This window comes from Ziziphus jujuba, chromosome 11 (assembly GCF_031755915.1).
Source record: "Ziziphus jujuba cultivar Dongzao chromosome 11, ASM3175591v1".
Classification (NCBI taxonomy): domain Eukaryota; kingdom Viridiplantae; phylum Streptophyta; class Magnoliopsida; order Rosales; family Rhamnaceae; genus Ziziphus; species Ziziphus jujuba.
Window position 1 is genome coordinate 11,184,152 of NC_083389.1, and position 15,752 is coordinate 11,199,903.

At 37.5% G+C, this 15,752-nt stretch overlaps 2 protein-coding genes across 2 annotated transcripts; both read right to left on the reverse strand.

Moving 5' to 3' along the window:
- Positions 1-2,216, reverse strand: LOC125419635 (cytochrome P450 93A3-like). Its single transcript, XM_048465978.2, has 2 exons — positions 1,204-2,216; positions 1-991 (listed from the first exon to the last, which is right to left on the reverse strand). Exons 1-2 carry the CDS (start codon positions 2,119-2,121, stop codon positions 356-358), a joined length of 1,554 nt encoding a protein of 517 aa, XP_048321935.1. The 5' UTR covers positions 2,122-2,216; the 3' UTR covers positions 1-355.
- A 736-nt stretch (positions 2,217-2,952) lies between these two features.
- LOC107406846 (cytochrome P450 93A3) lies at positions 2,953-4,908 on the reverse strand. Its single transcript, XM_016014093.4, has 2 exons — positions 3,940-4,908; positions 2,953-3,843 (listed from the first exon to the last, which is right to left on the reverse strand). Exons 1-2 carry the CDS (start codon positions 4,846-4,848, stop codon positions 3,217-3,219), a joined length of 1,536 nt encoding a protein of 511 aa, XP_015869579.2. The 5' UTR covers positions 4,849-4,908; the 3' UTR covers positions 2,953-3,216.
- Between the last annotated feature and the right edge of the window lie 10,844 nt (positions 4,909-15,752).

The window sequence follows — 15,752 nt, forward strand, 5'->3', positions numbered from 1 at the left end:
GCCAGGTTGAATGAATTAGGAGCCACCGCTGAAAAGCAAGAAGAGGAATTGGAGGAGGCAGAAAAGTAGTGTTAGGGCAGAATTAGAAAACCTGGTGTTGATTACAAAAGCTGGATTTGACCATTGACACCTCCAATACCTTTTCTTAAATATCTATATACTAGAACTCTCAACTATAAATTGCTCAATTTCAAACGTATTCTATTTGGCAGAGTTATTATAAATTGCAATAGATCGTAATAACACTATAATCAAAAGGCACACCCAACTTACAATTTTCAATCTTCAACATAGATTACTTGCAAAACCCATATTCTAAACTCAATATGTATGCTTTCATTTTTTAGCTTTTCTATCACATTGATGGAAATGGACTCAGCCTAGCAACTGGTACACAAATTAAAGGCTTAGCCCTCGGGAGTGTTAAACCAGGTCCTTCTTCCATGTCAACACTACCATCTCCACCACCAACCTTCCATTCAAAGCACTGAATCATAGCCCCAAGTGTCGTCTGAACGATTTGCAGAGCAAGTGAGGTACCAGGACATCCTCTTCGTCCACTCCCAAATGGCAAAAGATGAAAATGCTGTCCCCTAACATCTAACTGGCTTTTTCCACTGCCTTCTTGGCTCAGAAACCTCTCTGGTTTGAACTCAAGCGGGTTTTCCCAGTGACTTGGGTCCCTTCCAATAGCCCACACGTTCACAAGCAATTGGGTTTTCTCTGGAATGTCATACCCGCAGATTTTGCTGCTTTCAGATGACTCTCTAACAATCATAGGACCAGTTGGGTGAAGCCTCAGTGTCTCTTTCACTGTGGCTTGGAGGTAAGGAAGATTGACAATGTCTGACTCCTGTAATAGTCTGGTTTTTCCAATTACTGAATCAATCTCTTTTCTTGCTTTGTTTGCAAGGTTTGGGTGGTTTATTAGCTCCGCTAATGCCCATTCAATAGTAATAGCAGATGTATCTGTTCCAGCAGCAAATATATCCTGCAAATATCAGAAAAATCACTTCCTTGTTAAGTATATAAACATGGTTTCTCTGTATTCTTCTGCAAATGTCCATGAAACAGGACATTAACAGGGCTTCACAAACTAGCTAGCCTACTAGTAATACAATGTTGCAAAACAATTTATGCTCAAATTACATGTTAATTGATATTATATAGCAAGATAGATAAAGAAGAATGATGCTTATTTACCAGGATAAATGCCTTGATGTTTTCTCTTGTCAATCTAATCTCAGATCTCTCATCTTCTGCTATATCAAGCAGAATATCAAGTAAATCCTTCACTCCATGATCATCACCTCCCCCATTAATTTTCTTCTCCTTCTTCCTCGCCTGTTCATGCTCTTTTATAATCCACTCCATCATAGTGTCAAAATTCTCACGGACTTCCTTTAGCCTTTTCCTAAATCCTTGCAAATCAATATTTTTACAGAAACCTATGTAATCCGACAGATTAAACTTCCCAGTAAGCTCTGCTGTTTCTTTCACCAATTTCCTGACTTGGTCAGCTTCGTTCTCATTCTCAGAACACCTCTGGCTCATGACCATTCTCGAAATCACATTGTTAGTGACCCTCGTGAGCTCTCCACCAACATCAACAGCTTCATTTGCATCAGCTTTCTTCAACATCAATTCCAAAAACATCTTAATCTCTTCGCGTCTAACAGGAAGAAGCTGCTCGAGTGTTCTTCCACCAAGAAGCTCAGACATGCAGAGCTTCTTCATGAACTTCCAGTAGGGTCCATATGGTGCAAAAGAGAAATCAGCAGAGCCATAGGTAAGGTAGTCAACGGCAATTCCTTTAGGGCGGTTAGAGAAAGAAGTTTCATGGGTTTTGAGGAACTCTTTGGCAACCTCAGGGGAAGAAGCAACAACACAAGGATTTGAGCCGAGGGAGAGATGAATTATGGGTCCGTAGCGGATTGATAGCTTGTAAAGAGCTTGGTGTGGTAATGGAGCTAGAAGGTGAAGATGACCAATGATTGGAAGTGAAAGTGGGCTTGGTGGAAGACGAAGCTTGGTCTTGGTTTTGGTGAATATGGATCGGAAGAGGATTGTGGAAATTAGCCAAACAAGGAAAACTATGATGTAGCTGTGCCAATCTGCCATGGATGAGTTTCTTTGATAAGGAAGATCAATGTTTAATTAAAGAGGTGCTTTTCTCTTATTAAAGAAGCACCAAGTTTTCTTCTTTCTTTTTTTTTTTTTTTTCTTCTTTTTTCTTTTTTTTTTTTTTTTTTTTTTTTTTTTGGTTGTGTGTGTGTAATAGTTAATACCAAAATAGCAAGAGGGTGAAGTTCCGAAGGGGAAAATTGGATGTTTTGAAGAGGATATTTACATGGGGTTATTGAGAATTAGTCAATATGACTAATTAAATACTTTAAAAATGGCTGGTTTTCTTATAATTTAACCCACCTAGATGCTAATGTTTATTTTTGGTAATGCCTAGACGCTAATGTTGCTATTATATTTGTGTATCTCTGCTCTTGGACATGGAGGTAGCCCCATTAGCCGGCCGTAGTGGTTGCCCTGGACTAAGTCTTATTTTTAAGGTAATTCTTCACCCTAACTTGTTTGTCGCCATTGGATAAAGCCTGCATTTACATTTGTTTTGTTTTTGTCTTATTGTGGCTGATCTGGTATACAATGTCAGTACCATAAAATGGGTGTCGCATTGGAAATTAACTAAATTTTTAGGGGAATTTTAAACTAGAAGTTTGTTTTGTTTGTTTGTTTTAATAGGCTTGAAAATAAATGAAAACAATAGCTAAAGAATGTCACATAAATTAGTGAGGAAAGGGAAATTTCCTCAAGGAGCACTAGTATTTTTTGTTTTTTTCATCTTCCTTTGATTTGATAAATTAATTTTCATTTCAGAAAGCTTTTTTTTTTTTTTTTTATCATCATTCACTGAGCTCTTTTAACTTCTATTATGTTCAATAAAATAAGTAAATATTACAAGATATTTATAATATAATTATAAATATATTACAGCAAGAAGACTTTACTAGTTTCTAATACTTTTTTTTCTTTTTTGTTACTGGGTAAGGACAAGTTGCTAATACTTAATAGAATTCAACCTATTCACAGAATTAAAAATAAAACATTTGAACTAAAAAAAGAAAAAAGAAAAACCAGAATAAAACGTTCACACGCCTAATAACTTCATTGGGCTTTCCATACCAAGCCCAATACTATTCAAGATCAGGTAAACGCAGATGAGCTGAGCCTGGAAACAGGGACACAAACCAGAGGATGAGCCCTGGGGAGTGATATTCCAGGTCCCTCTTCCATGTCCACTTTCCCATTGGCATCTTCTCCAACCTTCCAATCAAAGCACTGAATCATAGCACCCAGTGTTGTCTGAACAACCTCCATAGCCAAGGAAGCTCCAGGACAGCTTCTTCTTCCACTCCCGAATGGCAAATACTCAAAATGCTGGCCCCTTACATCCAACTGCCTCTTCTTTCCTGTAAACCTCTCAGGCAAGAACTCCAGCGGGTTTTCCCAGTGATTCGGGTCCCGACCCAAAGCCCATACATTAACAAAGATCTGGGTCTTTGCAGGAATATGGTACCCATTGATGTTACAGTCTTCTATTGCCTCCCTCACTATCAAAGGCCCAGTTGGGTGAAGCCTAAGCGTTTCTTTGACTATGGCTTGGAGATAAGGAAGGTTGTCAATGTCCGATTCTTCTACTATTCTGCTCTGTCCCACTACAGAGTCAATTTCTTTCCTTGCTTTTTCAACCACGTTTGGATGGTTGATTAGCTCAGATAATGCCCATTCTATTGTAACAGCGGATGTATCAGTCCCTGCTCCAAACATGTTCTGCACCACAAACAAATTTTTAAATACATGGACATATTAATATTTTACACAATCTATTTATCGTATATTGCAAATGTGAAATGGCTCTGTTTTTACCATTATGAATGCCTTTATATTTTCTCTGGTCAGTTTGATCTCTGAGTTTTCATCCTCATAGATGTCAAGCAGAATATCAAGTAAATCTTTCACTCCATCTTCATCGCTTTGACTCCTCTTCTTCTTCCTGGTTTCTTCGTGTTCATTCATAATCTTCTCCATCATTCTGTCATACCCATCTCGTACATCCTTGAGTCTTTTCCCATATCCCTGCAAGTCTAAATTCTTACAGAACCAGAACATATCCGAAGCATTAAATCTACCAGCGAGTTCACACATCTCTTCAATCAGCTTCCTCACCTTGTGAGCTTCATCTTCATCCTCAGAGCACCTCCGTTTCAGCGCCATCCTCGAGATTATGTTGTTTGTCAACCTTATAACCTCTGCTCCAACCTCCATTTCCTCACCCTTTTCAGCTTTTCTCAACGTGGATTTTAGAAACCTCTTAATCTCTTCTCGTCTAACTGGAATATGCAGATCCAGTGTTCGAACCCCGAGAAGTTCAGACATGCAGAGCTTCTTCATGAACTTCCAGTAAGGTCCATAAGGTGCCATGGTAAAATCTGCGGAGCCATAAGTGAGATAGTCTATATTTGCCATTTTGGGTCTGTTCAAGAAACATTTTTCGTTGGTTTTAAGGCATTCTTTGGCTATTTCTGGTGAGGAAACAATGACACAAGGTTTGGAGCCGAAAAGGAGGTAGATTAGAGGTCCATAGCGGTTTGAGAGCTTGTGAAGAGCTTGGTGAGGGATTTTGGTGAGGAGGTGGAGGTGTCCGATGATTGGTAGGGCTCGTGGGCTTGGAGGAAGACGAGGTTTATTTCTAGTTTTGGAGATTATGGTTCTGATCAAGAACATGGAGGCTAGCCCTACAAGTAGAAGAAAAAAGTTGTCTTGGAAATCAGCCATTACTGTTGCCGAAGAATGTTGGAAAACTCTGTTTGTAAAATGGATACTTATTAATAAAGTTTCTAAAATGGACACTTATTAATAACCTTTTTTTAAATATATATATATATATATATATATTCTCAAAATTATATACAAATTTTTTTTTTTTGGCCAATAAAATGAAATTCATAAATTGAGAATAAATAAATAAATAAATAATTTGGCATATATGTTGTTTGGGAAGAATCTATATTATTAATTGAAGATGTCAAATAATAATTTGGTGTTTTCTACATTATCTCCCATCATATTTCTCGCCATTTCTTCTCTAGTGGAGACAAATCATATGTAAGCATGTTTTCATAATAAAATGATTTTGAAACTTGATTTGCCTTTATTCTATTAAATATAAAAAGAGACTCTTAGGTGTACTGTCCAATTGGAATCACCATGTTGATTTTATTGGTTTGGATTTTGGTATTTTTCTTCCTCGTTTTTATATACATAGTACATATATATTGTCAATATGTCACATTAAAAAGTATTTGAACTTATCTCAATTGTTAAAATACAATATACATCTCTGTGCTGATTGTGATGAAAACGACTATGAGCACGAGCGTCATTAATTTTTGTTGATATTAATTAGTATTTGTATTGCAAATTAAAATTATTATTACAAGCATTATTGGGAAAGACATTAATAAGGTCAAAAACCAGGCAATCCATTGCTGCTCTTTCATGGAGTCATGCATGATGAAGGAAGTGGTCCTCTGAAGTGGTCCATGAAATCGAAACAGCTCCCTGGATATGCCAAATGCATAATATGCTTTTATAATAAAATGGGGATCTTATCTCATACCTCATCTTCGTCTTGATTCCTTTGTTTCTTTCTGTCCAATGGTTATGTGAAGTCCAGCCGCACCAACCTCACCAACCACAGCCGCACCAACCTCACCAACCACAGCCACCATTGTTGACAGCCACCATTGTTGACACCATTGCTGCACCGATCAACAATTGTGGGCTAAGATGTTGAAAAGTGTGGCCTTGTAAGCCTATAAATAGGCTCCTTACCTTTGCATGAAAACCAAGCCAAGAGAGCAATCTCAATCCTCCCAAGTGAGGAGAATTGAGAGAAAACTCCAAGAGAGAGAGTTGTTTAAGTTCCAGAGAGAACTGGAGAGAAGAGTGAGCAATTCCAGAGAGAATTGGAGAGTGCAGAGAGAGGTTCCACGAGAGAATCCTCCATGAGAGAAGTTTTTATTTTTGTATTCTATTTTTAAGAGATTAATAGAATTCTTTTATTTTCTTCTCATATTTCTTCTCTAAAGTGGTCAGAGAACCACAACAAGTGGTATCAGAGCTCCAGGTTGAGAGCTTGGGTTCAAAATTTGAAGAAACAGAGCCACTGTTCTTCAAGTTGTTGTTTCGGAAAGTTGCTCAAATAATTAATTTGACAATCCCAGGTGAAAGTACCCGACGAGAGGAGAACAACGAAGTTCGCCGGAGAGAAAACGGACGTCCCACGCGCCCGCACGCGCCGACTGAAATTTTTCTGCAACTGTTCACGCGCCCACGCGCCGCACGCGCCGTCTGGAGGTTGAAGACGACCACGTCAGCAGCCACGTCAGCGAACCCCTGCCACGTCATCTGCCACGTGGTGCCACGTCAGCACCATCTGCCACGTCAGCAATATTTTCAGAAATTACAGAACAGCCCCTGAATTATTGGAAATTACAGAGTGACCCCTGTAGTTTTCTGAAATTACGGTTCAGCCCCTGAACTATTGGAAATTACAGATTGACCCCTGAAGTTTCTGTATTTGCAGGTTGACCCAGAAATTTTGTGAAATTACAATTTTGCCCCAAAATTCCTGGTAATTATATTTTGACCCCGGAAGAGTCAAGTCCACCATTTTCGGCCGTTCCGGACGCAACGGTTAACTCCGTTTTGCCAAATTCAGCTCCAATTTTGGTCAAGCCATAATGTCAATGGAAGAATCATCTTCGGGAGCTATGGTTAAGCTCACTGCCACAAATTATACACTTTGGAGACCTCGGATGGAAGATCTCCTCAATTGTAAGGATCTGTTTGATCCTATAGAAGCTAAAGGCGAAAACCCCGATCCCAGCAAAGTAGCAGAATGGAAGAAATTAAACAAGAAAACGATCGGTCAGATCAGGCAATGGATCGACCACAGTGTCTTCCATCATGTAGCGAAGGAAACGGATGCATATGCCCTCTGGACAAAATTGGAGGACATGTACCAGGCCAAGACTGCTCGGAACAAAGCCCTGTTGCTTAAGCGATTGGTACATCTAACATTACAGAGTGGAACTTCTGTAGCCGAGCATACCAGTGAGTTCCAGAGCTTGGTAAATCAACTATCTGCTGTGGATTACCAACTAGGGGATGAGGATCAGGCCCTCCTACTTCTAAGCTCTCTTCCAGACAGTTGGGAGACATTGGTAGTCTCTCTCAGCAATTCGGCCCCGAATGGCAAACTTACTCTGTCTATGGTTAAGGATGCCCTATTTAATGAAGAGGCCAGGAGAAAGGACATTGGCATGGATCAGTCACATGCCCTCGTCACAGAGAGAGGAAGACAGCAAAGAGGTGGTCGAGATAGGGGGAGAGGCAGGAGCAAGAGCAGAGGCAGATCTACAGACGGCAGAAAATCATCGTATAAGTGCTATCATTGTGGCCTGGAGGGTCACATGAAGAAGAACTGCAGAAAGTTGTTGAGAGAGCAGAGACTCCAAGGTAATCAGCCGAAGAAGGATGGAGAGACACTAGTCACTTGTACAGGAGAAGTGGCGCTCTGCTCCACCGAAGAAGAGACATGCCTTCATATATCAACCCAAGATGTTGAGTGGGTAGTCGATACTGCAGCATCCTACCATGTCACTCCACACAGAGATTTCTTTAAAACGTACAAAGCAGGAGACTTTGGTACAGTAAAGATGGGAAATTCCAGTTTCGCAAAGATTATGGGAACTGGTGATATTCAGATAAAAACGAATGTTGGTTGTACAATCACTTTGAAGGATGTCCGTCATGTTCCAGACCTTCGGCTTAATCTACTTTCGGGAGCAGCCTTAGACAAGCAAGGCTATGACAACTACTTCAGTAAAGGCACATGGAAAATGACGAAAGGTGCCATAGTTGTCGCCCGAGGACATATTTGTGGAACGTTGTACAAGACTCATGTGAAGATATGTGCAGATAGCCTCAATATTGCAGAAGGAGAGGCGTCTCAAAATCTGTGGCACCAGAGACTCGGTCACATGAGTGAAAAAGGATTGTCCACTTTGGCAAGAAAGAAGCTTATCACTGTTTGCAAGGATGCTGTGCTAGATCCTTGTAATCACTGCTTGTTTGGTAAGCAACATAGAGTCTCTTTCAGTTCCTCTGCATCGAGAAAATCAGAGTTGCTTAGTCTGGTGCACTCTGATGTTTGTGGTCCCATGGAGGTGGAATCATTAGGTGGCAACAAGTATTACCTGACCTTCATTGATGATGCTTCACGGAAGGTGTGGGTATATTTCTTGAAGACAAAGGATCAGGTACTGGATTACTTCAAACTGTTTCATACCATGATAGAGCGTGAAACAGGAAAGAAGCTGAAATGTCTCCGCTCAGATAATGGAGGCGAGTATACTTCCAAGGAGTTCGATGCCTACTGCAGAAGACACGGCATTCGACATGAGAAGACGGTCCCTCGCACCCCACAACATAATGGAATAACCGAAAGAATGAACCGAACCATTATGGAAAAGGTCAGAAGTATGATCAGTATGGCTAAGCTGCCAAAGCCATTCTGGGGAGAAGCTGTTCGTGCCGCCTGCTATTTAATCAACAGATCTCCGTCAGTACCGTTGAATTTTGAAATTCCGGAGAAAGTGTGGTCGGGTAAGATTCCCTCCTACTCTCATTTAAGAGTGTTTGGTTGTATAGCTTATGTACATGTATCCAAGGAGCTCAGACAGAAGCTCGATGCAAGATCTACTCCATGCATCTTTATAGGATATGGAGACGAAGAATTCGGATACAGGTTTTGGGACCCGAAAACCAAGAAGGTTATTAGAAGCAGGGATGTAGTATTCCATGAAAACCAGAAAATGGAAGACATTGCAAAGCCCAGAATGTCTCCTAATTGTAGTTCTAGTGCCGAGAATTTTTGTCCTAATCCAGCACCAGCACAAATAGCCACAGAGGATAATGAGGTGCATGAAGATATACCAGAAGCAGACCAGGAGGAAGAAGGGGATAATGAGCAGGGGGAGACTCAATCCTCTCAAGCAGCTGCAGGGCCATCACAGCGATCAGATGATGGTACACCTCCTGAAACCAGTAGTTTGCAAGTTCGGAGATCTGAGCGAGGCCGAATTCCATCAAAGAGATTTCCAGAATCTGAGTATATTCTGCTTACTGAAGAGGGGGAGCCAGAGAGTTTCCAGGAAGCTGTTTCTCATCAAGAGAAGGAAAAGTGGCTGCAAGCAATGCAAGATGAGATGGAATCCTTGCAGAAAAATCATACTTATGAGTTGGTTAAGCTTCCAACAGGAAAGAAGGCACTAAAGAATAAATGGGTGTTCAAGCTCAAGAAAGATGGCAGCGGAAAGGTGGTGAAACACAAAGCTCGATTGGTGGTCAAAGGATTTCTTCAGAAGAAAGGAATTGACTTTGATGAGATTTTTTCACCAGTGGTAAAAATGACTTCAATTCGAGCCATTTTTGGTTTAGTAGCAAGTCTAAACCTAGAGCTTGAGCAGATGGATGTGAAGACAGCATTTCTTCACGGTGATTTACATGAAGAAATCTACATGGAGCAGCCAGAAGGATTTGAGGTTTCAGGGAAAGAAAACCTCGTATGCAAGCTAAAGAAGAGCTTGTATGGCCTCAAGCAAGCACCAAGACAATGGTATAAGAAGTTTGACTCGTTGATGGTGAGTCAAGGCTATAAAAGGACTGCAGCAGACCAGTGTGTTTATATTAAAAAATTTTCAGGTGGAAACTTCATTGCACTTTTGCTATATGTGGACGACATGTTGATCGTTGGACAAGATGCAATGAAGATTAGTCAGCTGAAGAAAGAATTGTCTAAGTCTTTTGATATGAAAGACTTAGGACCAGATCAACAAATTTTGGGAATGCAAATAATCCGAGACAGGAAGAATAGAAGGTTATGGCTATCTCAAGAGAAGTATGTTGAACGGGTGATAAAGAGATTCAACATGGATAAAGCCAAACCGGTCAGCATTCCACTTGCAAATCATTTTAAGTTGAGTAAGAGATTGTGCCCCTCATCCAAAGAAGAGGTAGAGGAGATGGCTTCAGTACCATATTCTTCAGCGGTAGGAAGTCTGATGTATGCAATGGTGTGTACCAGACCAGACATTGCTCATGCAGTAGGTGTTGTGAGCAGATTTCTTTCAAATCCTGGAAAGAAACACTGGGAAGCAGTCAAATGGATTCTCAGGTATCTTAAAGGTACATCGAAGCTGTGCTTGTGCTACGGGGGAGGTGATCCAATCTTAGAAGGCTATACAGATGCAGATATGGCCGGAGACCCTGATAATAGAAAGTCTACATCAGGTTATCTCTACACTTTTGCAGGGGGAGCTGTGTCATGGCAGTCAAGATTGCAGAAGTGTGTTGCTTTATCCACTACTGAAGCAGAGTACATTGCCGCAGCGGAAGCGGGTAAGGAAATGTTGTGGTTAAAGCGTTTTTCCACAGAATTGGGCATCAAGCAAGAAGACTACAAGATACATTGTGATAACCAAAGTGCCATGGATTTGAGCAAAAACTCAATGTATCATTCCCGTACAAAGCACATTGACATCCGCTATCATTGGATACGCGAAGTAATAGATCAACAGTTGCTGAAACTGATAAAGATCCACACAAAAGAGAATCCAGCAGATATGCTAACAAAAGTTGTTGCTCAAGAGAAGCTGAAGCTATGCAGAGACATAGCTGGAATAGATGGCAGATGACCATCAGTTTTAAATGCGGCTGGAGGGGGAGAATTGTGAAGTCCAGCCGCACCAACCTCACCAACCACAGCCACCATTGTTGACAGCCACCATTGTTGACACCATTGCTGCACCGATCAACAATTGTGGGCTAAGATGTTGAAAAGTGTGGCCTTGTAAGCCTATAAATAGGCTCCTTACCTTTGCATGAAAATCAAGCCAAGAGAGCAATCGCAATCCTCCCAAGTGAGGAGAATTGAGAGAAAACTCCAAGAGAGAGAGTTGTTTAAGTTCCAGAGAGAACTGGAGAGAAGAGTGAGCAATTCCAGAGAGAATTGGAGAGTGCAGAGAGAGGTTCCACGAGAGAATCCTCCATGAGAGAAGTTTTTATTTTTGTATTCTATTTTTAAGAGATTAATAGAATTCTTTTATTTTCTTCTCATATTTCTTCTCTAAAGTGGTCAGAGAACCACAACAGGTTATACGTTCTGATTAATATACATTTGTTGTAAAAATCCGTACTGATAGTGATTTTTCTTTTTCATGTAATGATAATAATGTTGATCAAAATTCAAAGCCCTGATAGAGTGTTTTTGTACAAACTCATATACATGTATATATATATATATATATGGTTATTAATCATCCATTACTATATATGGATATGGATTTATAGTTAGACCTAAATCCTTATGACGATAATATCATAATATTGTAAAAAACACGTATTAGATTAGCCATTCTCATTTCTCGAGACGTCCTCAACTCTTCTTTCATGTCCTTTCAAATCCAAATTCTTGCAGAACCAAATCATATTAGCTCACTGTCCTATAATTGCATAAAAACCCGCAATTTTTTTTAATATTAAATTTAAATATAACTATTTATCAATACTGATATAAATTTTTGTTTAGATGTATATTAGTAATTGATTATATTTAAATCAGTTTAAAATTTTAGTTAATAACTTACACATAAATATAAATTTCATTAGTGATATTCATCAACAATGATAAATATATATATATATATATACACTTCTTATTAAAAAATAAGAATAAAAAAAAGGATAAGGCTGCAAGAAGAACCTAGAGAGGAAGCTCCACCGAAAGACGAAGAGGAAATAAGACTCGAGTTTCTGGAAATGTTTCAAGAGGGAGGGGAACACCAGGAGACGGTAGGCCCAACTAACTGTAAAACCGGTTCCACATTGGAAATTAAATATATATATATATATATATATATTTTTTTTTCTTTTGAAGAAATTAACTAAATTTTAAGCAGGAGAATTTTAAAAGAGAGGTTTTTTATTTTTTTATTTTTTTATTTTTGAGACTTTAAAATACTGGTTTAAAAAGTAATTCATTTTCTTGAGTAGAAGTTTAGAAAAGAAAATAATAGTTAAATAAAGTTTGACATAAATTCCCCTTGGAAGGGAAATTTTCTCTAGTGGCAATTGTATCTTTTTATCCAGCACTCTACAAGAACGAAATTGTCATTTTTTTTATTTTTTTTAAGAGAACAAAATTGTCATACGTATGGATAATTTAACCCTTGTGAATATATTATGAGAATGTTTGAAAACAGAGATGAACTCATTTGCTTTGCTTGATGAGAGCTATCAGGAGCTTTTTCAGAGATATATAGACTTCTCTGCTGATATATAATTTAGTACTGCAGATAATCACTAATCAGAATGACGGAAATGGATAAAAACCTAAAGACAAGTATGAGACATGGGAAGAATGAGAATAGCCCCAGGTCCCTTTCATTCAAAGTACTATATCATAGCACAGCCCAAGGTTGTCTCAACAATCTGCAATGCAATTGAAGCTCTAGGACACAGCCTATTCTTCCCACCCTCAAATGGCAAGAAATTTGAAACGCTGTCCCCTAACATTCAATTCTCTCCTTGTACTCTCTTCCTCCATTGTAATAAACCTCTCTGGTCTATATTCCAGTGGTTTTTTTTTTTTTTCTTTTTTTCTTTTTTTTTTCGTGGAGTATAGTAATTTTTTATAGTACTGTTCTCTGTTAATTCTTTCCTGATCAATGGGCATAGTAATTTTTGATAGTACTGTTCTCTGTTAATTCCCTCCTGATCAATGGGCTAGCAGGGTCAAACCTAAGCCAAGACTAAACCTAGGCTTGAAGATATATAAAGAATATTTGCTATGTCTGATAATTCTACTAATCTCTTCTGTCCAAAAATGGTATCAGCTAGCTCTGCTAATGCCCATTTGTACTGTATGTGTCAGTTCCTGCACCCAAACGTATGTTCTGCAAAAAATTTTAACTCAATTGCTAATTTCTTTCTGATTCTGTTACTGTTAAAATAGCGCCACCAAAAATATTTAGTAGTTACCAGTGTTTGTTTCTCAAATTGAGTAAGAACGAATTTTCATGGGTTTTGAGACATTCTTTGGCTATTTTAGGTGAGGAAGCAGTCACATAAGGTTTTGATCCCACGTGATGTTATATTAGAGGTCCATAGAGGTTTGAAAGCTATGATGGAGATAAGCCATAATAGTAAAAGGAAAAGGTAACTCTTGGTAATAAACCATAATGGGTAAAAAAGACAATGAGCTAGCCTGTGTTTCTACAAGAGACTAAAGACAGAGATATTTCATTCAAGAGCTGAACAGAATCTTTTTTTTTTTTTTTTTTTTTTTGGGTGAATAGAGCTGAACAGAATCTAAAATGCCTCTTGTGCTGCAAATATGGGTAGAATGTGAAATGTTTATATAAGGGCAAAATCGGAATATGAGTAATTAGGCCTCTTGCAATAATACGAATTTAGCTTTATTTGTTTTGAAAACGTGCACGCATTATTAAATTGAATTGGTACCACAAATTTTAGATTGTTTGTGAAATATAAATTATTTGCTTCCGTTAGCTAGATATGACCGAACAGATAGAAAACAGAGCAAAGAAGAAGATAATATAACTAGGATAATATTTAAAATACATAATAATTTTTTATTTTTTTGGGAAAGGAAAAACCATAATAATTTAACACTGAAGTTTTTCCTTAAAAAAAAAAAAATTATATATTTACAATTTTTAATAATGGACAACAGTCAATATTTGATACAAGATTTTACAATATGTTCATGTTTAGATTGAACTTATATAATTTGCATTTAACAAATTAATCATGTGATACTACAATATGTTTAATATTGTACCATATCGAACCGAGAACCTCTATAAATGAAGCACTTGGGTTTGGGGGGATCTGAAAAATTGAGCTTCTGGGTTTGTAAGGATTTGGGCAAGACGGAGCCGATGATGGGTAGAGCTTGGGGACTCGGTGGGGCTTTCAGTACAGGATTGGGTTTCAGATGGGTTTTGATGAACAAGTGGAAAACAAAGGCAGTGAAGAAAATCAACAAGAAAAAAACATAGAAGAGGTCGCTGGCATTAATAACTGCCATGGAGTGCTAAAGAAATTTGGGTCAAGTGTGTAAAGAGATGGACTACTTCTTGATACATGCATGGAGGAAACCATGCGTATAGTTTTCTTATGCAATTTTTCAAAGCTAGGGAGTTGTTTTCCAAAAAATAAATAAATAAATAAATAAATAATTTGTACTTTTTTTATAAGAAATGATAAAGGTATATGGATGGCAGAATTATTTGAGTGGATATCCCTACGTTTCTCCATGGAAAATTGGAATCGACAAACATAATTGGGTCGTAAATATAAAAATTAAAAAATTAAAAAAAATAAAAAGATAGGGTTAACGTGTTGGTCTTCTTCAATCTTCATGGAAATATTGCTAAAAATCAATATCATCCCGGATAATAGATCCATAACTTTTGATTATCCCCGCAATTGAGAGAATATAATATTATATATATGTATATATAATTAAACTAACTAATCTTTATTAAAATTTTAGTATCCATTAAATTTATATAAAATTTCAAATATATTTTTAACTTTTGATAAGATTTGAAGGTTTAATAAATAATATTTAAATAACAATGAAAACGTTCTAATAAAGGACAAATTGTATATGTAAATGTTTAATTTTTAATTTTTAATAAGTCACCCTGATCATGTTGTCAAAGTCTGAAGGTCATATACCATTCGAGTAAACTACAACTATTACGTTTGCTTTCCTTATCAATCAACTTGAGTTGATAAATAGAAACAATTTTATTTGCACCGCTCCATCATCCAACTTGTATTTTTAATTTTTACTTGTTATAAAAGAAAGAGTAAAGACAATGGAAGAGAAGATGAAAAAGAAGAGTAATTGTATTATTTTAATATTTTATTTGAGAAATAGAACATCAACTAATTACAAATAATTGAGCTATCTAAAAAGACATCAAGCGTCATTGATTGAGGTGCTAAATCATCTTCTTCGTAAACTATTTATAGACCCTCTCATAACATAAATAATTATAGTAAAAACAATTAACTAGATAATAAAGATAAATCACATCTAGTAAATATTTTATGTAAATGGCCAATAACAAACACCAACAATTAATAATATAACACTCTCCTTAGATGTTGAATTAATGTTGCCTGGGTGAAAATCATGATAATGGAAAAAGAGTATAATCATGTATGTTCCCTTCAAGAAAACAAGACTAACTCTTCTTCAAATCTTTCAGTTGGCACGTTTTCATTTTGTGTACAAACACTTTAAATATTGAAGCAAAGAGTCTATTCATAAATAAATTTGTAAGTTTGTTACTAGAATGGATAGAATGAATGCTGATAACTGGGCTTATAACAAACTTTATATGCGAAGAAGAATTCCTGGTGAAAACCTCCTAGTAATATAAGTTCATATGGATTTTAGTAATGTTTGCATAGAGTTCCATCTTATATCAACTCTATTTGGATATTACTGCATTATGACCATATCTTATTAAAAATCTTATTAGAAAACCTAATGGGAAAAAGTATGCAAACAA

Coding starts and splice junctions, on each gene's coding strand:
- LOC107406846 (XM_016014093.4), bottom strand. CDS start 4,848: ATGGCTGATTTCCAAGACAACTTTTTTCTTCTACTTGTAGGGCTAGCC. Junction 3,844..3,939: donor ATATAAAGGCATTCATAATG/GTAAAAACAGAG, acceptor TTTGTGGTGCAG/AACATGTTTGGAGCAGGGAC.
- LOC125419635 (XM_048465978.2), bottom strand. CDS start 2,121: ATGGCAGATTGGCACAGCTACATCATAGTTTTCCTTGTTTGGCTAATT. Junction 992..1,203: donor ACATCAAGGCATTTATCCTG/GTAAATAAGCAT, acceptor TGATATTTGCAG/GATATATTTGCTGCTGGAAC.